The sequence below is a fragment of the Dendrobates tinctorius genome, unplaced genomic scaffold (assembly GCF_039654945.1).
Source record: "Dendrobates tinctorius isolate UK_male_01 unplaced genomic scaffold, ASM3965494v1 ptg000334l, whole genome shotgun sequence".
In the NCBI taxonomy this organism is placed as follows: Eukaryota; Metazoa; Chordata; class Amphibia; order Anura; family Dendrobatidae; genus Dendrobates; species Dendrobates tinctorius.
In genome coordinates, this window is record NW_027362000.1 from 2265094 (window position 1) to 2287251 (window position 22158).

Genomic DNA, 22158 nt, shown 5'->3' on the forward strand with positions numbered 1-22158 from the left:
GACTATGCCATGGTTCTCTGTGGCCCCCAATGAAGACTATCGAGATACAGGTTTTATGGTGAGTACCAAAATATTAATTTTCTATGTCCTCATGTCTTTGCAGGGAATTTGGAGCTCTAAATCAGAGAATTAGGGCTCTGATTGCCATGAAGAAATATGGAATAAATTATCAGCCCACATTTAGATTAGATTACAAAACAAAAAAACTATAATAAGTAACTATTCACTTTAACTAATTGTTAAAGGGAATCAGTCATCAGCTTTATGATATTTAATCTGAGAACATCATAATATATTGCAGCGGAGCCTGATTACAGGGATGTGTTACTCATTAGGCTGTGTGTTGTTGTTTCAATACAATCAGTGTTTTATCAGCTGGAGATTATCATTGCAGGACTAGTTAACAAGTGTAGGCAAGTCAGGCTAATTCGTGTAGCCCTGCCCACAGCACTGATTGGTAGCTTGCTGACAGTGTACACAGGAAGCTACCAATCAGGGGTGTGGGTGGGGTTATACATGGCTCAGCATTTTTACTACTGCTACTTCTACAGCAGAGAAAACAGGGTTTCTATCAAAACTGCACCAAACAGTCCAGTAAGTGACAAATCGCTGGAATCAGGGTGTCTTCCCCTACATCATGCTGCTCTCAGATTACATAGCAAAAAACAGCTGACCGATTCCCTTTAAATATGTGTAGGGACAGGGATGGTCAAAATGTTAATGACCAGATAGACCCCTCCAGATATCAATTTGACTCTTGTTCATTTGCAGATTTGAAAGTTTCTTACCTACTTGTGTCCTGAGATGTGTCTCGTCCTGGTGTGATATAACAAGTATAAAACATTACTAGAGATGAGCGACTTTGCCTTTTTTCGGGTCGAGTCGGGTTTCATGAAGCACGACTTTCTCAAAAGTCGGGTCGAATGAAATCGGCCGATTATCGTGAAAAGTCGAAGGCCGACTGAAACACGAAACCCAATGCAAGTCAATGGGGAACCAAGGTCGGCAGGGAGTGGAGGACAGGAAACACACCGACAGTGCCCATTTTAATGCCAAAAACATCAATTCTTATTCCTTAAGCTTGTCAACCTTAATTTACTTTATAATAATAGTTAGGCATTGAAAACTGGGGGTTATTTGGCTAAAGTTGTGGGGGGGTAGTGCTGGCTCCAGGTTTTCGTGGGCCCAGGGCCAAAGAGTATCACTGGGCCCCTTTAACACATACCACAATTCATGATCCTCTGATACGGCAGAGAAATAGCGGTATAGTACAATGACAAATACTTCACTTCTTACATCACATGACTGATATCCATTTTAAATTCTCCAATAGCTCCAAAAACAGACAGTATATTCCTCCATACAGTATTATGGCCTCCGCATAGTGCGCTATACAGAGTAATGAGGCCCATCTATTTCTCCATACAGAATCATTGGTCCCATATAATGTTCCATACAGTATATGATGAGCTCCACATAATGCTACAGTATATGTTGGTCCCCATGGATGAAGCTGCACTGTCTTATGGGCCCAAATAATGCTCCATATATAATGGGCCCCATTTCTAATGCTCCAGTGTATAATGGGCCCTGTAAATGCTACGCCAGTGTCTGATGTCCACCTTTGGAATGCTCCAGTGAATTGTGGGCCCCATCTATCATTCTCCAGAGTATAGTGCTCCCCAAAAATAGCTGTCCCAACATTGAAAACAATTAAATAAGTCTCAGAAAAAAAGGACAAAGCGACCAGCCTATGAATAGGGCACACCACATGTATGAGTAAAAAATGTATGAAGTTTATTGAATACATCCAACACAGACATGGAATAACACAGACTCCATAAAAACATGTGGAAAAGTGGAAAGTCAAATCATGAAATAATGATATGATAAACCTCCCACATCAACAGACCCCACAGACAATGTATGAATGAGCACTATAAAGTGTCTAATGAGGAACAGTCTCTAAAACAAACAAATGAAAAAAGGCATTAAACATGAAAAATCAAAATGCCTGACTGGTTTGGAAAGAGAACTATTCACAGCACCATGAATATATTAAGCACATATGAAACCCCTGAACTGGCATCTATGTACTCACTGATGTAGTTAATGAGCACACACTCCTGTGGACTGCATATAACAAAAAAAAAAAAAAGAAGTTGAGCAGATGAATACAAGAATGGAAAAATATCTAAAGCCCATATGGGACAGCAGTACTAATGCCCTTGCACCTCTAATAAGGTCGTTGCAGACATACAGACCACAAATGGCAGAGACAATGAAGGCAGAAAAGGTCAAATAAACCAAAGCTCCATAATATGCCAGTGCATATGAAAAATAAAGTGCCTGGTGCTTCTGTGGGATGAGTGTGCGGGGGGGGAGCAAACCCCAGGCGTATCGCCACCAGAAAGTGGCTTTCTCAAGGGAGAAATAAAGCCTTTATTTATTTGACCTTTTCTGCCTTCATTGTCTCTGCCATTTGTGGTCTGTATGTCTGCAACGACCTTATTAGAGGTGCAAGGGCATTAGTACTGCTGTCCCATATGGGCTTTTGATATTTTTCCATTCTTGTATTCATCTCAACTTTTTTTTTTTTTTTGTTATATGCAGTCCACAGGAGTGTGCTCATTAACTACATCAGTGAGTACATAGATGCCAGTTCAGGGGTTTCATATGTGCTTAATATATTCATGGTGCTGTGAATAGTTCTCTTTCCAAACCAGTCAGGCATTTTGATTTTTCATGTTTAATGCCTTTTTTCATTTGTTTGTTTTAGAGACTGTTCCTCATTAGACACTTTATAGTGCTCATTCATACATTGTCTGTGGGGTCTGTTGATGTGGGAGGTTTATCATATCATTATTTCATGATTTGACTTACCACTTTTCCACATGTTTTTATGGAGTCTGTGTTATTCCATGTCTGTGTTGGATGTATTCAATAAACTTCATACATTTTTTACTCATACATGTGGTGTTCCCTATTCATAGGCTGGTCGCTTTGTCCTTTTTTTCTGTCACATATTTTTGACTAGTCTCTGGTGAACCCCTCTTTCCAGTGGTGCCCTCCATTTTTGTTCAAATTAAATAAGTCTCCTCGCTAGGGAATCCCTGTACTCGTCTGGACTCCTCGTCGTCCCCTTCTTCCATCTCACTGCACTTGGACTGTTTAGGCAGAGGGCGTACAGATGTGATGTCATCGCGCTCTCTGACCAGAATGTCACTGTCAGGAAACGCGGAAGACGTCACGGCGGTGGAGCAGGGAGAGGTAAGTATTTCAACTTTGCAAGTGCTGTGATCCTGAGCAAGCAGGGGGGGCCCACTTGTTGGCGACGGCACTGGCACAGGACCCCTCATAGTACGGCGGTGTGTCTGACGGCGGGTGGCCCTCCCACCGGCAGAGACACTTTTGCGTACTATGAGGGGCCCTGTGCCAGTGCGTTGCCATGAGTATGCCCCCCCACCTGCTCAAGGAACCTGCACTTTCATTTGCACCTTCCTCTTTGTCACCGTGTAAGGTGGTATAGTATGCGGGAAGGGGAACCTGAGTTTCATCAGGGTCAGATTCTGGCTGTGTAGAGTGCGAGTGGAATGTAGTGGTCTGGGTCAATGTACCAGCAAAATAATCTAGCAGTGGCTGGGCATCAGTGCACTTGTGGCGCCCCCAGGAGTACGGTCGCCACAGTGGCATTACCTTCCTCCTAGGGAGTGTGATGTCATGCTTGGGAGCAACGAAGGATCTCTCTAGCAGTTAAACCAACACACAACACAGTTCCCACTCCAGGCCAGCAGGGAGACCTCTGAACCTGACTGCTGAGGAGCTGCTCTCTGTGGTCGGGAGGAGGTAAGTTAGGGCAGTCTGTAAAGGGAAGGGGAAGTGTGTGGACGTGAGAAGGGGAGCTGGAGGATGAGCAGAATTAAGGCTCACTCCTAGCTGGAGCGCATGGTCCGGATTCCGGTCTCCGAGTTTGTAGGGACACTGACGTTCCTGCAGCAGAAACCGGAGGAAGTAGTAGTTGTAAATGCTCTGTACCCAACTATATCTTGGAGGCCCAGCAGCGACGTGTGTGAGTCAGAAGGAAAAGGCTATAGCTGCCTGCCATATGAGAAAGTTCAGAAAGAGAGTCAACAGGGGGAACTTCAGTGAACTCAGTACTGCGAGTACCTCAGATAAGTGCTAGAACGGAGGCCACACTACCTATCTGCAGGAGAGAATTCCAAATTTGCTTCCAGGCTGACCAACTCCTTCTCCATCTGTACTCTGGGTCCTGGACGGCACTTACCAAGTACAGGTAAAGGAACTGCACGACTGTGTCTGTCATCTTTCTCCTGCGCCTGGCGCATGGCTCTGCTACATCCTGCACTGCACACCATCTACCAACTCTTCCATCTGCCCTGCAACTACGGCCCTACCTGTGCAGCGCTTCTACATCTTAGCTGCACCACAACATCTGTCCCACAGAAGCGCCACTGCAGCGCGGGTCAATCTGATCAGAAACCACAGGTGGCGTCACGTATCATTCACCTATAAACATTATTCACCCCTTTGCTGGACGCCCAGGTCCACGGAACGGGTCATCACCACCAACGTGACACATCCCTCTGAGTCACTGGCCCGGTACCAATTAACCCCACTGCCCTGGCTGGCCACCCACACTCCATGTCAGATTCATCTTGGACTGGGGAATTCACGATTTGACTTGATAACCCAGGCATGGTATGATAGAAAGAGCTGCATGGACTAATGTGAAGTGTGGCCTGCTGCATCATTCACTTTTGGTGGGGGTGAAGGACACAAGGAAAGGGGTTCTTCCTGACCAGGAACCAGCACTTGACGACTCAGTGCTTGCATTTTTTGAAACTTCAGAAGAGGGCATATTAGCTGGAGTCTGTTTCGGCAGTGTAAGCCAAAACCAGTTCCTGATGCTCTGGGTTTAAAAGCGGTTAACCTACACCCAGAAAAGGTAGCCTTCCAGGCGTTCCGGAGCCAGACCATGATACAGGCTCAACACCTCCTGCCTTAGCTGCTATTGTGCTTTTGCCACTACCAGAAGATGCACCACCACCATCAGCACCAGCTGCCCCCCCCCACGCCCACGTCAGCGGCCTCTTCCATCAAACTTCAAAATGTTGCAGAAAATGAACCCAAAATAACATCAGATATATGGTACTGTATCAGAAGCGTACAGCTCTATACAGTCAAAGGATGATTGTCAATCTACCTATATATACCATCAGTCACAAAGAGACGCTCACAGGCTCAGTATGGATTAGACAAGAATATAAAAAGTAGAAAAAGTGTACAGTATCATCAGATAGCAGGTATATATAGTATAGTTTAAACATTCTAAATCTCCGTAGATATTTCAGGAGGCAGACTCAGACGCTCTCAGGCTCAGTATGGATTACAACACAATATAAAAAGCCGTAAAACGGTAATGGATCTGAAGAGTACAGCTGTACACAGTGTAGGGGTCATTGTTGTCAATCTCAGTATTTATTTTCACAGTCAGAAAATAACTCTCACTTGGTCAGTTTGGATTAGACCAGAATATAAAAAGCAGTAAATGGGTAATGTATCACAAGCGTAGAGCTGTATACAGTGTTGGGGTAATTTTTAAATGTACATCTAAATTGCAGGAGTAACCCACACACTCTCACACGCTCAGGATGGATCACACCACAATATAACAAGAAGATCCGCAAGAAATAATCACACATGTGGGACAATATTACAGGTGTTAATGATACACTTAGAGTGGTGGGTGGAGGAGGACTTCCTGGCAGAAAGGGTACAGTATCACCAGATACCAGGTATATATAGCATAGTTTAAATATTAAAAATGTACGTCTCTATATTCAGGAGTAGTGTTGAGCCACCCCACTAGTGTTCCAGTTCGTTTTGGTTCGTCGAACACGAGGCAAGTTCGTCGAATGTTTGTCGAACGTTCGACGAACAACGTCGAACAAAATTGAAAACAATGGCAGGCAAACCCAAACACATACAAACACATAGAAAACAATTACAAAACACCTTAAAAGGTGTCCCAAAGGCGACAAAATGCTCAGAAGACAAAAATAACATATGGAAAAGGGCAACTACATATAGAAAAGAGGTGGAGGAGTAAAAGGAGGAGGAGGAGACACAGATATAGGCATGTCATGCCCTTATGAAGTCAAGAAAGGCTGGAATAAAAATGTAAAATGCAAAAGTTGAATTCTGAAATCGAAGACGATCATATACCGTCGGACTTCCCACCATAAATTAGGCCAACTGCTGATCGGGCGGCGTTATTCCCACGAACCTCCGAACAGCGTCCATGAAGGCAAAGTGTTTGGTTTCCGGGGGCAGTATGTTTGCAAAGCTGAACCTTAAGGCTATGTGCACACGGTGCGGATTCTGCTGCGTTTCCGCAACGGTTTTGGCCCTGCGGAAACGCAGCAGTTCCGCAGTCCAAGTACAGTACAATGAAACCCTATGGGTTTTCAAAAACGCTGTGCTGACGGTACGTTTTTTTCCGTGCGGTTTTGCTGCGGTGTACAAACCGCAGCATGTCAATTGCTTGGGCAATTCCGCAGCGGTTTCACACCTTTAACATAGTAGAGGTGTGAAACCGCAGGGCAAAACCGCAGACCAAACCGCAGGAAAACCGCTGGTCACTTTACCTGCGGTTTTACCTGCGGTTCCGCACGGAAAAAAACGCAGGTGAATCTGCAACGTGTGTACATAGCCTAAAGGAATGTCCAGAAGGGCACCACCAGGAGTGGAGCCTGCGGCTTAATTAGACTCCACCCGGGAAACCTCAACCATGCCAGCTACAGAAAAGATTGACAGATTGCAAGCTTTGTCGTTTCTGTGTGTGGTGTGGTATGTCCGTTTTTAGTTGTGCTAGCGATTTCTCAGCTTAATTCCGTTAACGAACGAGATTCCGGCATGCCCCCGCGGTACGCGTCAAGCTTACTAGAGGGACACGCGAGGCTCTGGCACGCGAGATCGATCAATAACAGGTCTGTCATGCCCTTACATGTCCGGGGCTGCATGCGCGCTACACTGAAAGGTCCAGCGTGTGTCGCTTACAGGTGCAGATAACCCGCTGAACCCCATTAGTGATGGGGATCTGGGATTACAATTCTTCCCCGCGAACGAGGATTTCCCAGTAAGTGCAGGTCAACCGGAATTAGGCCTAACCGGCATTCCAGAAAAAATGAAAAAATTAAGTGTCCAAACCACAGGTGCTGTAGCTTGCTTAACAGCTGGGCTCCTATGCTGAGTAGCACGCAGTTCTTACATAAACAGGCGGCAGAGCTTGGTTCACTGGTGGGCTCCTCTGCTGAGTAGCAGACAGTGCTACAAGGCCCAAAACGATTTTCTGGACAAGATGTGGTAAAAAATAATTAGAAACACACACGGTGTAGCTCCTTGACAGGTGTACTACACCGCTGGCTACCAGACACCGCTACTATGCCATGAAACAGTCTATTAACATTGAAAACCATTATTAATGTGAAAATGAAGTTACGCTTTTGGTGAACGAACCGTTCTCGAACGGAACTTCAAACAGCCGAATTTTAAGCAAAGTGTTCGAGTTCGACGAACGGCTTGAACACCGCCCAAAACAGCTGGAATTTTAACTTGGCGAACAGGTCGACTCGAACACCGCTCATCTCTAATCAGGAGGCAGACTCAGACGTTCTCAGGCCCAGTATGGATTCGACAAGATTGTAGAAAGTTGAGAAAGGGTACAGTATCACCGGATAACAGGTATATATGTAGCATAGTTTACACATTAAAAATCTATGTCTATATATCAGGAGGCAGACTCAGACGGTCTCAGGCCCAGTATGAATTTGACGTGATTGTACAAAGTTGAGAAAGGGTACAGTATCACTGGATAGCAGGTATATATAGCATAGTTTAAACATTAAAAATCTGCGTGTATATTTCCGGAGTCCAACAAAGACACTCACAGCCTCAGTATGGATTAGACAAGAATCTAAAAAGTAGAAAAAGGGTAATGTATTTGAAGTGTACACCAGTATACATTGTTGGGGTATTTTTCAATCTTCATATATATTTCTGTCTCAGTAAGACAGTAAGGACTCTCGGTAAGAGGAAACGAGATGGATACAAGTACAGACGGAAAGTCGACTGATTGCAGAAATTTTGGAATTACTATTCACGGTAAAAACTCCCGGGAGAATTCTCAGAGGCGATGCTGACCCTCAGTTACTTTGTCTGTGGAGACAGAGAAAACAGTTCTTGTGAAGAAAGGGTTGCTGTATCGCAGTACCGTGGAACCCATCACCGTTACTCATCTCCATCAAATTGTGATCACAGAGACAGATGTAGACATTGTCCTCACTGCCTATCATGATCTATCAGGTAACTTTGGAGTGCAAAACACACAAGCCACAGGCCGTAGGCGATTCTATTGGATTGGCATGAGAGGACACACTTAAAAATGTGGGCAGGAATGTCACACGTCTGTGAGTCGGAAAACCGTGAAAGCTGATGATAAACCACCACTGCATCTCATTGTGAGTCGACGTCCATAAAAAATGGAAGCCATTGATCATCTGAAGATAGAGCCCAGCAGGACAGGGCATAGCTACGTCTTAACCATCATCTATCATTTCACCAAATTTGTATTGGCAGTCCCAGTGAAGTATTTAACAGGCCAGACTACACAGTGGTGGAGCATGGAGAGGTAAGTATTGCAAGTGCTGGTGCCCTGAGCAAGCAGGGGGGGCCCACTCGAGGGCGGCGGTACTGGCACAAGGCCCCTCATAGTGCGCCGGTGTGTCTGACGGCGGGAGTGCACACCCACCGTCAGAGACACTTGATTCTACTATGAGGGACCTTGTGCCAGTGCCGTTGCCAAAGAGTGTGCCCACCCACCTGTCCAGGGCAACGGCACTCGCACGGGTGCGTGCGCCAGGTGGTGACCCCGGCCCTGTGGGGAGAGGCAGCCCAATTAGGGAGGTGAAAAAATTGGCATATGTTGATGTTGGACATTCAGCAACTGCAAATGGAGTAATTGGAGAAGTCCGCGGAAGAGGAGGACAAAAGCGAGCCATTTTTCTGGCAACCTACGTGTCAGCAGGGGAGGGTGGGACAAAATCCTTTGAAACCCATGCATGGTTCATTTTAATGAAGGTTAGATCATCAACATTTTGTGTCGACAGACGGGTCCTTTTTTCTGTCAGGATTGATCCAGCAGCACTGAAGACTCGTTCAGATAACACACTAGCAGCAGGGCAAGCGAGCTCCAGTAAGGCATATTGTGCCAATTCAGGCCAGGTGTCAAGTTTACTGGCCCAATAGTCAAAGGGGAACGACCGGTGAGGGAGAACATCGATATGGGACGAGAAGTAGTTTGCTACCATAGTTGACAACTGCTGTCTCCTGTCACTTTCGATCGATGCAGTATTACCAGTCGTGTGAGCGGTACTTGACAAACCAGTCCACAACATGGTCATGAAACCCCTGTGTCCAACGCCACTTCGGCTGTGTGCACCACGAACACCTCTTCCGTGTTGCCCCCTATGGCTCATTGGAAAAACATCACCACCGCTGTGTGCTGGGAATGCCTCAAACAAAAGGTTTACCAGAGTTGCTTGTCTGTTAGCCAATATTAGCTCTAGGTTCTCCTGTGGCATGATGTTTTGGAATTTGCCTTTATAGCGTGGATCCAGGATGCTGGCCAATCAGTAATCGTCATCGTTCATCATTTTGGCAATGCGGGGGGACCCTTTTTAGGATCTGCAAGGCATAATCAGACATGTGGGCCAATGTTCCAGGTGTCAATGATGCACTGTGAGTGCTGGGTGGAGGAGCACTTTCTGGCAAATCCACATCCCTCCAGTCACGCACAAACCCTGTACCTGACCTTGCCATGCCAACATTTTTTCTTGCCCCCTCAGAAGCATCCTCCTCCCCAAAATAATCCCCATCATCCTCCTCCTCCTCTTCTTCCTCCACCTCATCCACAAGACTTCCCTGAGCAGACAATGGCTCACTGTCATCAAGGCTTCCCTCCTCCTCTTCCTCCTCGGCTGCAGACACCTGCTCCATAATGTGCGTCAAAGTTTGCATGAGCAGACGCATAAGTGGGATGTTCATGCTTATAATGGCGTCGTCTGCGCATACCAGCCGTGTGCATTCCTCAAAACACTGAAGGACTTTACAGAGGTCTTTCAGCTTCGACCACTGCACACCAGACAACTCCATGTCTGCCTGCAAACTGCCTGCCCTTGTATCCTCCCACAAATGAATTACAGCCTGCCTCTGTTCACACAGCCTCTGAACCATGTGCAGGGCGGAGTTCCACCTTGTTGCAACGTCGATAATTAGGCGGTGCTTGGGAAGGTGAAGCAATCGCTGCAGCTTCTGCATGCGACTGGAGTGTACGGGTGACCGACGGATGTGCGAGCACAGTCTTCGCACCTTATGGAGCAGGGGTGTTAACTCCAGATAATTATTGAGGAAGCACTGCACCTCCAGGTTCAAGGTGTGAGCCAGGCAAGGTATGTGTCTGAGTTTTGAAAGGGCTATGGCTGCCACAAAATTCCGGCCGTTATCACTAACTACCTTGCCTGCCTCAAGATGTAGACTGCCCAGCCATGACTCAGTTTGTCGCTGCAAGTAGTCGGCCAGTACCTCCGCGATGTGTCTGTTGTCGCCCAAACACATCATCTTCAACACAGCCTGCTGACGCTTACCACTAGCTGTTCGATAGTGGGACGCCTCGTGTGCAACACTGGCAGCTGCGGATAGAGTGCTCATGCGACTGTGCTCTGTGGATGAGCTTTCGCTTCTGGAGGAGGAGGAGGAGGGTCGAACGCCTACAGCCAACTGTTTACCGTGGGATAGGCAGCACTGTCCCACCGCCGCTGTCCCCTGTGGAGCCTGCATCCACCACATTAACCCAGTGCGCAGTGATGGACACGTAACGGCCCTGGCCATGCCTACTGGACCATGCATCTATTGTGAGGTGCACCTTTCCACTCACTGATTGCTTGAGTGCATGGACAATGCGGTCTTTCACTTGCACGTGGAGGGCTGGGATGACTTTTCGCGAAAAGAAGTGCCTACTGGGTAGATCATAGCGTGGTACTGCGTAGGCCATGAGCTCACGGAAAGCTTTGCTTTCAACCAACTGGTAGGGCATCATCTCTAACGAGATTAGTTTGGCAATGTGGGCGTTCAAAGCCAGTGTACGCGGATGAGAGGATGAGTACTTTCTTGTCCTACTCAGAGTGTCTGGTAGGGTCAGCTGGACTTGAGAGCTGCATATGGTGGAACTAGCGGTGGACATGGCGGACTGAGAGAGGGTTGGTGATGGTGTTGGTGGTGTTGCTGATGGCCTAGATTCAATCTTTCGTAGCAATAACATTGTGATTCCATGACTGCTTTGCCCTTGCGACGACACCTCGACATTTGCTGCTGGTGGTGTGCTAACCGGTGGGCTTACAGTGGGGGAAGCGATATAGCGTTCTGACTACCTTCATTCGGAGCAGGTGCACATGTGGTACATCAGGTTTGGTAGTCCGTCCACGCTTGCAAGTGCATGGTGGTTAAATGTCTAAGCATGCAACTGGTATTCAAATTTCTCAGATTTTTCCCTTGGCTAAAGGTCTTTGCGCACTTCTTACAGACTAGATGGTGGCCCGATTCTAACGCATCGGGTATTCTAGCATATATATGCAGTTTATTTTTGAAGATTTAATAATAATGCAATAATGCACCCCCCAATCCTGATATGTATGGTTCTCTCACCCCCAATCCTGATATGTATGGTTCTCTCACACCCAATCCTGATATGCATGGTTCTCTCACCCTCAATCCTGATATGCATGCTACCCCTCAACTCCCTATCCTGGTATGCATGGTCCCCTGACCCCCAATCCTGGAATGCATGGTCCTCTCACCCCCCAATCCTGGTATGCATGGTCCTCTCACCCCCCTATCCTGGTATGCATGGTCCCCTCACCCCCCTTTCTTGGTATGCATGGTCCCCTCACCCCCCTTTGCTGGTATGCATGGTCCTCTCACACCCCAATCCTGGTATGTATGCTCACCATCACCCACCTTTCCTGGTATGTATGGTCCCCTCACCCCCCAATCCTGGTATGCATGGTATCCTCACCCCCCTTTCCTGGTATGCATGGTCCCCTCACCCCTCTATCCTGGTATGCATGGTCCCCTCACCCCCCTTTCTATATATGCATGGTCCCCTCACCCCCCAATCCTGGTATGCATGGTCCTCTTACCCTCCTTTTGGGGTATGCATGGTCCCCTCACCCCCAGTCCTGGTATGCATGGTCCTCTTGCCCCCCAGTCCTGGTATGCATGGTCCCCTCACCCCCCTATCCTGGTATGCATGGTCCCCTCACCCCCCTTTCTTGGTATGCATAGTCCTCTCACACCCCAATCCTGGTATGTATGCTCACCGTCACCCCCCTTTCCTGGTATGTATGGTCCCCTCACCCCCCAATCCTGGTATGCATGGTATCCTCACCCCCCTTTCCTTGTATGCATGGTCCCCTCACCTCTCTATCCTGGTATGCATGGTCCCCTCACCCCCCTTTCTATATATGCATGGTCCCCTCACCCCCCAATCCTGGTATGCATGGTCCTCTTACCCTCCTTTTGGGGTATGCATGGTCCCCTCACCCCCAGTCCTGGTATGCATGGTCCTCTCACCCCCCAGTCCTGGTATGCATGGTCCCCTCACCCCCCTATCCTGGTATGCATGGTCCCCTCACCCCCCTTTCTTGGTATGCATAGTCCTCTCACACCCCAATCCTGGTATGTATGCTCACCGTCACCCCCCTTTCCTGGTATGTATGGTCCCCTCACCCCCCCAATCCTGGTATGCATGGTATCCTCACCCAACTTCCTGGTATGCATGGTCTCCTCACCCCCCTTTCCTGATATGCATGGTCCCCTCACCCCCCAATCCTGGTATGCATGGTCCTCTTACCCCCCTTTTAGGGTATGCATGGCCCCTCACCGCTCAGTCCTGGTATGCATGGTCCTCTCACCCCCCCAATCCTGGTATGCATGGTCCCCTCACCCCCAATCCTGATATGCATGGTCCCCTCACCCCCCTTTCCTGGTATGCATGGTCCCCTCACCCCCCAATCCTGGTATGCATGGTCCCCTCACCCCCCAATCCTGGTATGCATGGTCCCTTCACCCCCCAATCCTGGTATGCATGGTCCCCTCACCCCCTAATCCTGGTATGCATGGTCCCCTTAGCCCCCTTTCCTGGTATGCATGGTCCCCTCACCCCCCTTTCTGTGTAGCCGCGATCAATCAGCGTCGCGACCCTCTGTCCGCGACCAATCAGCAACACGGCCCTGTAGCCGCGACCAATCACTGCCACGGCCCTGTACAAAAATAATATTAAAAAATAAAAAAAAGCTATTCTCACCTTCCGACGGCCTCCTGTCTTCTTTCCACGCACCCGGCCTCGAGTTCCCAGTAATGCTTTGCGGCTTAGACCGCTGATGACGTCGGTCTTCTTTCTAGCTCTCGCGAGAGTGACGTCGGTCTTCTTTCTCACTCTCGCGAGAGTGACGTCATCAGCAGTCTAAGCCGCAAAGCATTACTGGGAACGCGAGGCCGGGTGCGTGGAAAGAAGACGGGAGGCCGTCGGAAGGTGAGAATAACTTTTTTTTATTTTAATTCTCTTTTTTACAGATTAAGGCCTGCGCCTGCCGCTGATTGGCGGCCGCGACCAATCAGCGGCAGGCGCAGCTTACCGTTACAAACAGCTGTGCCTGTCGCTGATTGGTTGTGGCTTGGCGGGGGCCTAGCGGCCGCGACCGATCAGCGCCCCGCGATTTCGGTTACAGACTGACACGATAAGGCGTTTATATATATATATATAGATAACTTTTGCCTGATCATTAGGATTTTGTTCAAAAAAAGTGCCACACTGCACTCTTCCTACTATGGAAGACATTTTGAGACCTTGCACGTTGTGCTAATTTGACCGTCTGGCCAAGCTGTCCTGCAACTCTTTTGATTTTTGTAACCCGTTTTTGGATTGCTATGGTCAAGCCAGATAACAGCTGTTGCGATGTCGTTGCCTGCTGCGGATCCTCCTCCTCTTCTGAGCTATTGGCAGCGGCACCCTTTTCCCCCTATGGATGCCAATCTGGGTCAACAACTGGGTCATCCATCAACTCCTCTTCAATATCATGTGCACCTTCCTCTGTGTCACTGTGTAAGGTGGTATAGTATGCAGGAAGGGGCACCTGAGTTTCATCAGGGTCTGATTCTGCCTCAGTACACTGCGAGGACAATGTTGTGCTCTGAGTGAATGTACCAGCAGAAAAATCTAGCAGTGGCTGTGCATCAGTGCACTCCATGTCCGATTCATCTAGGATTGGAGAATTCATGATTTGACTTGATAACCCAGGCATGGTATGTGAAAAGAGCTCCATGGAGTAATCTATAGTGTGGCCTACCGCATCCTTCACTTTTGGTTGGGGTGAAGGACACAAGGAAAGGTGTTGTTCCTGACCAGGAGCCTCCAATGACGACTCAGTGCTTTTATTTTTTGAAACTTCAGAAGAGGAGGCAAGAGAGCAGGAGGCTGTGTCAGCAATGTAAGCCAAAACTTGTTCCTGAAGCTCCGGCTTTAAAAGTGGTTTACCTACTCCCAGAAAAGAGAGCCTTCGAGGCCTTGTGGAGCCAGACGATCATGCAGGCTCAACACCTCCTGCCTTAGGTGCTACTGTGCTTTTGCCACTACCAACAGATGCAACACCAACACCAACACCATCATTACCAGCTGCCAACCCCCGCCCACTTCCATGACGTCTTCCACCATACTGGCTCTTTTTTGTGAAAATGTACCCAAAATACCACCAGCTATATGGTACTGTAAAACAAGGTAGAAGGTGTATCTACAATTGGTGAGTATTTGAATCTCACTATAGATTTGAGGACACAGAACTGTTGTCTCAGGGCCAGGAGAGATTACACCTCAATGTAACAGACTGAAATTGGATGGTGTATAACAAGGTGCAGGGTGTCTATAGGATTGGTGAGAATTTGAATCTCACTATAGATTTTAGGAGGCTGACAATGATGCTCTCAGTCCAAGTATGGACGCAGGCAGCCTAATAAGCAGGACTGCTGCACACAAAAGGGTGGAAAAATGAACGCTTGGTAACTGTGCAGAAAAGAGGAAGAAAAGAATTTTTGCTTTTAAAAAAGCAGTTTGCACAGCAGTGTGAAAACAGCAATACAGCTATCAGGGAGCCTTATAAGGCAGCCTAATAACCAACAGAGCTGATGCACAAAAATATATCCTCCCCTGTCACTGCACACAAAGTGTTGTGTGGTAAGTGGAAATTGCTAACAGCAGAATTAGTTTTTGGTTCTTCTTCTCTGCCTAACGCTCTCCCTACAGAATCAGCAGCAGCAGCAGCTCTCCCTAATGCTAATATCGGTAGAAGTAAGATGGCGGTTGGCGTCCCCGCCCTTTTATAGCCCCTGTGACGCCACACAAAGCAAGCCAATCACTTGCATGCCCTTCTGAAAGATGGTGGTGACCAATGCCTATGTCATCGCGTTGCCCACAGTGTGCGTCCTCCATCATTGACTGAATAAGGGCACTGGAAGCATCTTTTGAAACGTGACTTTGGCGCTCTGGTCGCCGACCTCATGGCCGACCTCACGCTATGGTCGGGTTTCGTTTCATGAAACCCGACTTCAGCAAAAATCGCCGACTTTTGAATATGACCGACCCGTTTCGCTCAACTCTATACACTACTATTAATAGTAATATTACTTGTAATAACTATAATAGTGATTGCAGCAGTAAGAGATTTCCACTGTTTCCTCATCTACAGCTTCTTGGAATGATGAAATCCTGCTCAGTCACAGATGACAACATCCTGCAGACCATAAGACACTGCTGGCAGGAGAACCAGTATCTACTCTGTCCACACTCCGCTGTTGCCGTTTATTACCATTATCAGCAATTCAACATCAATCAAAACTTGTAAGAACTGATTTATTGCTAGAAGTTACAACTGCTTGTATTATTTTTCTTTTTGCATTATTTATTATCTTTTATATTATTTGTTTTGGGCCTATACATGTTGTCAGCATTATTCTAAATTAAATTCCACTCATTTAGAATAAGTTTTGACCATCAGAACATGTGGCACAGAGCACCATAGTCTCACTACTCTACTCATACAATATAGAATCCATAGTCGCCTCATTGCTCATACAGTAAAGAATCCATAATCTCACTGTTCATACAGTAAAGAATCCATAGTCTCACTGCTCATACAGTAAAGAATCCATAGTCTCACTGCTCATACAGAAGAGAATCCATAGTCTCACTGCTCATACAGTAAAGAATCCATAGTCTCACTGCTCATACAGTAAAGAATCCATAGTCTCACTGCTCATACAGTAAAGAATCCATAGTCTCGCTGCTCATACAGAAAAGAATCCATAGTCTCACTGCTCATACAGTAAAGAATCCATAGTCTCGCTGCTCATACAGAAAAGAATCCATAGTCTCACTGCTCATACAGTAAAGAATCCATAGTCTCACTGCTCATACAGTAAAGAATCCATAGTCTCACTGCTCATACAGTAAAAAATCCATAGTCTCAATGCTGATACAGTAAGGAATCCATAATCTCACTGCTCATACAGTAAAGAATATAGTCTCACTGCTCATACAGAAAAGAATCCATAGTCTCACTGCTCATACAGAAAAGAATCCATCGTCTCACTGCTCATACAGTAAGGAATCCATAGTCTCACTGCTCATACAGAAAAGAATCCATAGTCTCACTGCTCATACAGAAAAGAATCCATAGTCTCACTGCTCATACAGAAAAGAATCCATAGTCTCACTGCTCATACAGAAAAGAATCCATAGTCTCACTGCTCATACAGTAAAGTATCCATAGCCTCACTGCTCATACAGTGGAGAATCCATACTCTAAGTCCGGAGTTGCATTAGCATACAGTATGACATCCAACACAAGACCATTGGATGCGATATGCTAATGACACTCGGCTCCAGGTCTCCTGAGAGCGTGAATCGAGTGTCAGTGCAATGTGCTCCAATCCTCTCATGTGAAAATCGGAGCACAGGTGCGGAGACAGAGAAATTAATTTCTCCATCTCCTCCATTGCCGGTGGGTCGCCCTCCCAGGGCTGTGGGGTACTCGGTACCGGGCCGGTCTCTCAGAGGGGATTGTCACAGCAGCGGTGTCCCAGTCCGTGGCCCTGGGCGCCCATGTAAAAGGGGTTGAGTTGGTAATAAAGTTTATAAGTGATTTGTGAGGCCACCTGTGGTGTTCGGCAAGGGAGGTGCTAAGCCGATGCTGCAGACAGATCCTCTGGGACAGATGGTGTGGTGCAGCAGTGATGTTGTAGCCCTCCACAGGTAGGGCTGTTGGTCCCAGGGCAGTGTAGCGGAATGTTTAGGAAGAGGGTGCAGTGTTTGGCACCGGGATGTAGCAGTGCTGAGGATGTTGCAGGAAGGAGGCAAGGACACAACAGGGTGCAGTTTCTTTACATTTATTTGGCAAACGCAGTCCAGGGTCCTGGTTACAGATTGCACAGGAGCAGGCTAGCCTGGAAGCAACTCAGGGTTCTCTGTTGTGAGTTCATTCTCTGGTTCACCAGTTGTGAGTTCTCCTTCCAGACTCCCTCTGGTGGTAACAGGAGGTAGAGAGGCTGATTTGATCGGTGGAGATCTGCCACCTGAGAATGAGGATGACCATTGGATCTCAGGAGTCTCAGATTGGATTTAAGACAGCTGACGCCCTATTCAGTTGCTGGTGATTCCTTCTGGCTTGTCAGCTCTTGGTTTTCAGCTCTGTTCCAGTCTTCTAAAGCTAAGTTTTTCTGCTAATGTTCACACTTGATTTTGTTGGTCTATTCAGTTTTTTGGTGTGGTCAGCCAGCCCCTGCTGGGGGCTGTGCTGAATTTCCACTCTTATTTATCAGTATTTTGCCAATTGGCTTTTTGTCCCTTACTAGTTCGGTCTCTTTTTGCTCTGTCTCAGAATATTTCAGAGTGCTGATATAGTGGGAGAAGTCTAGTGACTTCAGGGTTAATTTTGCTATCAGAAGTGTTGGACATGATTTTTGTAGGGTTTTGGGCAGATTGCAGACAGTGTCTCTCCTTTCCTTTCCTGTATAGTTAGTTTGGGCCCCATCATTTGCTCAGCCTATTTTCCTGCCTGTGTTTGTGCCTTCATCTTGTTTCACCGTCAATACATGTGTGGGGGGCTATCTATTCCTTTGGGGTCTGCTCTGAGGCAGTTAGTTTTCCCTTTTCTTGCTTTAGGCTTATTTAGTCCTCTGGCCATGACGAGGCGTCTAGGAACATCGTAGGCACGCTCCACGGCTACTGCTAGTTGTGTGGTAAGATCAGGGATCTGCAATCTGCATAGTTACCAACCTCTCTGGTTTTTTGTGACTTAGCTTGTTTTGTTTTTTTCTCCTTGGTGACCCTTTCATAACAGTTCTCTCTATCAGATGGGTTGTGTAGTCTCCTTCCTAGCGCTGGCTAGAGGTACATGCAGTACAGTGTTACACTGAGGTTCCTCCTTCTTTTTGTCTCTTAGAACTACCTCATATGGCAGACAGCTGTAGCCCGCTATCTCTCTTGGCTCACCCGTCGCTTATGTGCCTCTGAGTCTTAGTTGGGAAGAGAGCATTTACAGCTTCCTATTCCTCTGGTTTCTGATGCAGGACCTCCAGTATCCATACAACCGTGGAGACCAGGCTCCAGATCATGCGCTCTCACTGGGAGGGAGCTCTCTATCCTCAGCTCAACCTCCAGATTCTCTCCACATGTCTACACTCGTTGCCCTCCTCACACTAACTGACCCACTCCTTCCTGGCCCCCAGAGACAGCTCCTCCCCTCAGTTCTTGGTTCAGAGCTCCCTCTGCTGACCTTGAGTGGGAACTGTGTTGCATGACATGGTTAACTGTCAGAGAGACCCTTCATTGCCTCCAAGCCTGACATCACCCTCCCTGGAGGAAGGCAATGCCACTGTGGCGACCATACTCCTGGGGGCGCCACACCGGCATCCCTGGGAATTGCTATGCACTCAGGCAATTAATGCATCCCAATATTTTAGTTGCCTTGGCAGCGGCTGCCTGGTACTGATCACTAAAGTTTAGCTTACTGTCTACCCACCCAAGTCCTTTTCAGTGACAGTTTTACCAATTAGTACATCATTTTCCATATTGTTTTCCTGGCACGAGTGCACGACCTTACATTTATCTATGTTTAACCACAATTGCCATTTCTCACCTCAAGCTTCAAGCTTCTCCAAATTCTTCTGTGATATTACATTTTTCTTGTTTGTGTTAATTACCTTGCAGAGTTTAGCAGTATAGTCAAATATGGAGTTTGTGCTCTGTATGCCCGATACCAGGTCATTATTAACTTAAAAAGAAGAGGGCCCAATACTGACCCTTATGGTTCACCAATGTTAACTCTGAGCCAATAATGTATTGTATTAATAGCCCTCGGTTTCTATAAAATGTGTATGTATGGTATTAAATTACATCAGTGGAATTTAATCAAAAGAAAGCTTTTCAAGAGTATGTGTCGTACAGATGGCGCCCTCTCCTCCAAATCCCCATTATCAGCTTCAGTCTCCTTGCCCTTGCCCATATGTTTGACTAGCTAGCGTGTGAAATGGACAGAAAGAGCCCACATAATAAGAATGTGTTATGTACGGCCCAGTGTCTGTATGCTATTTTAAAGGCCCAGTATTTACATCAGTCACAAGGTCGTTTGCAAATTTTGCAATTGACTAAAGACAAAATTTTCTGGGTCATTTTAAGAAAAATTTGCAAAATTATCACATTTTCATTCCACAGACTTAGATGCTGTTTGGCCCCGGCATCAGCAGCTAAATTCCAGGATGTCATTCTTCGAGCCAATCTTGTACCCGAGATACCGCCAGAGATTGAGGCATTGATGAAGAAGGAAACACGGTCCATATTCCTCAAAAAGCAAGATGACTGGGAGAAAGTGCTGCGTGAGAAAATAGAAGCTATCGCCAAGAAGAGGATGTGAAAAAATGACACTCTCCGCAAGGAGAAATTTTCACCTTTAGACCCCCAGTCAGAGGCCTCACATACAACCAGACTAGATCCCTTGATTTGCACTGAGGAGGGGCAATACCCAGAAACACGAGTCTGCAAATTGAGTTTTTGGTTTAGCTTCTTATAGTAAGTCATATGTGGCAAGGCTCGTTAAAGGGTCGATATTGTCTCTTAGGCCGGGGTCAGACATGCGAGAAACTCGCAAGAGTCTCGCATCACAGTACCCGACACTGCCGCCGGCACTCGGGATCGTAGTGTGTGGCTGCATAGACAGTGCCGGGTATTGAGATGCGAGACTCGTGCGAGTTTCTCGCATGTCTGACCCCGGCCTTAGGGTTGCGTTATCCAATAGATAACACCAGAGATAAAGTAATTTTCCTTCTGAAGAGGTTATTTGAAATCTGAGATATGTGACTCCTGCAGAAATATTACATGTTACCAGATTTAGTATCAGGTCGGGATCACACATGCAAGGAATACGGCCGAATCTCGCATGTTAATACCCGGCAATGCCGCCGGCACTTGGGAGCGGAGTGTGCGGCTCCATGTATTGCTATGCTGCTGCACGCTCCGCTCCCGAGTGCCGGCGGCAGTGCCAGGTATTAACAAGCGAGACTCGGCCGTGTTTCTCGCATGTGTGATCCCGGCCTTAGGCCTTTAAATAGATGGGTTGTGTTAACCAAGGCAGAAAACACCTTTTGCAGCGGTTTTATGCAGTTTTTCAGAATTTAAAAGAAGCAAAGTAATCATTCTAAAATAAAATATGGTAAATGTTACCACTTGAACCCTAAGCTGTTCCAATGCTGTCGCTTCGGCGGTGTCTATTTTTTTGTTTTATAACATTTTCTGCCTTTTTACATGTTTTTTTTTTTGGTAGACGTTTACAATGGACTGACTAGAGGTATGTCTACTTTTTTTATACTTTTTATTGAGCCTGTACAACCAGAGTGGTCTAAAAAGGGTAAAAAAAAATCAATATTCACCAACATATGACTTATACGACCCCACCTCTGACATCCACCGCAGCTCTTCTTTCCTTTGCGGGTCTTCTTCCCTCCTCTTCTGACATTGATGGTTTCTTGGCTGCAGCCAATCATTGGATGCAGCAGTAACCCCGCTGAACCTGGTTAAAAAAAGGGGGTCACTTAGCCCCTTTAAATACACTAAATTATACTGCACAGCGCTGTAAGAAGAGTTTAACTGGAGCAGTGGTCATGCCTTCAATTTCAAAGTCTATGGAAGTGACACGGGACGAACAAGGTGACTCAAGACCCCCATTCTTGTGATCTCTAGGACCCCAGCAGTCACACATTTATCACCAATCCTGGTCATGGGCTATAAATGTCCTTGTGAAACTACTGGCACAGAAGGAACAGTCGATGGTAACAGTTTACCCCTTCAAATGCCAAGGTCAATTGCGACCACTGCCTCTAAAGTGTTTGCCAGAGGGAGAAGGCTGCTTCTGTCAACCCATCGCCCTCCTGCTGAGAGTGTCAATGACTTGTGAGTCTAATAATGGCCATATATCTATATCTTTCCATTAGGCCTTACCAGAAGTGCAGCCTAATAAGCTGCCTATCAGTCTAAAACCACGTTCATGCGATCAGTATTTGGTCAGTATTTTACATCAGAATATGTAGGCCAATACTAGGAGTGGGTGATAATCCAGAAATAGTGACGTGTTTGTAGTATACTTTTCCTCTGATTGTTCCATTCAGGTTTTGGCTTACAAATACTGATGTAAAATACTGAAAGTGTGAACGTGGTCCAACTCTAACAGGCAATAATTCTGTAGAATGCTTTATATTCCAAAGCATTGTGTAAGCGATCAGACAATTGTTGGTTCAAGTCCCCAAGTGGGACAAAAAAAAATAAAAAGTAACGTAAAAATCAATAAAGTATCATGAAAAAACCCTTTCCCTAAAATTAATAGAAAAAAATACTTTCCATCCAAAATGACTTTTTTTTTAATACTTTGAGATAAAATATGGTTGTATTTAGTAGGACCCATAGATTAAAATTAAATCAAC

At 46.6% G+C, this 22158-nt stretch overlaps 1 protein-coding gene across 4 annotated transcripts in view; it reads left to right on the forward strand.

The window, feature by feature from the left end:
- THNSL2 (threonine synthase like 2) overlaps positions 1-20919 on the forward strand; it is a 110962-nt gene extending 90043 nt beyond the window's left edge. For all 4 annotated transcript variants that reach the window (XM_073562099.1, XM_073562097.1, XM_073562100.1 and 1 more), the window contains 2 exons: positions 15876-16027; positions 19901-20919. In XM_073562099.1, coding sequence (XP_073418200.1) covers positions 15876-16027; positions 19901-20099 — 351 coding nt within the window. In that variant the 3' untranslated portion in view covers positions 20100-20919. The remainder of the gene's footprint in view (positions 1-15875; positions 16028-19900) is intronic.
- The last annotated feature ends 1239 nt before the right edge of the window (positions 20920-22158 follow it).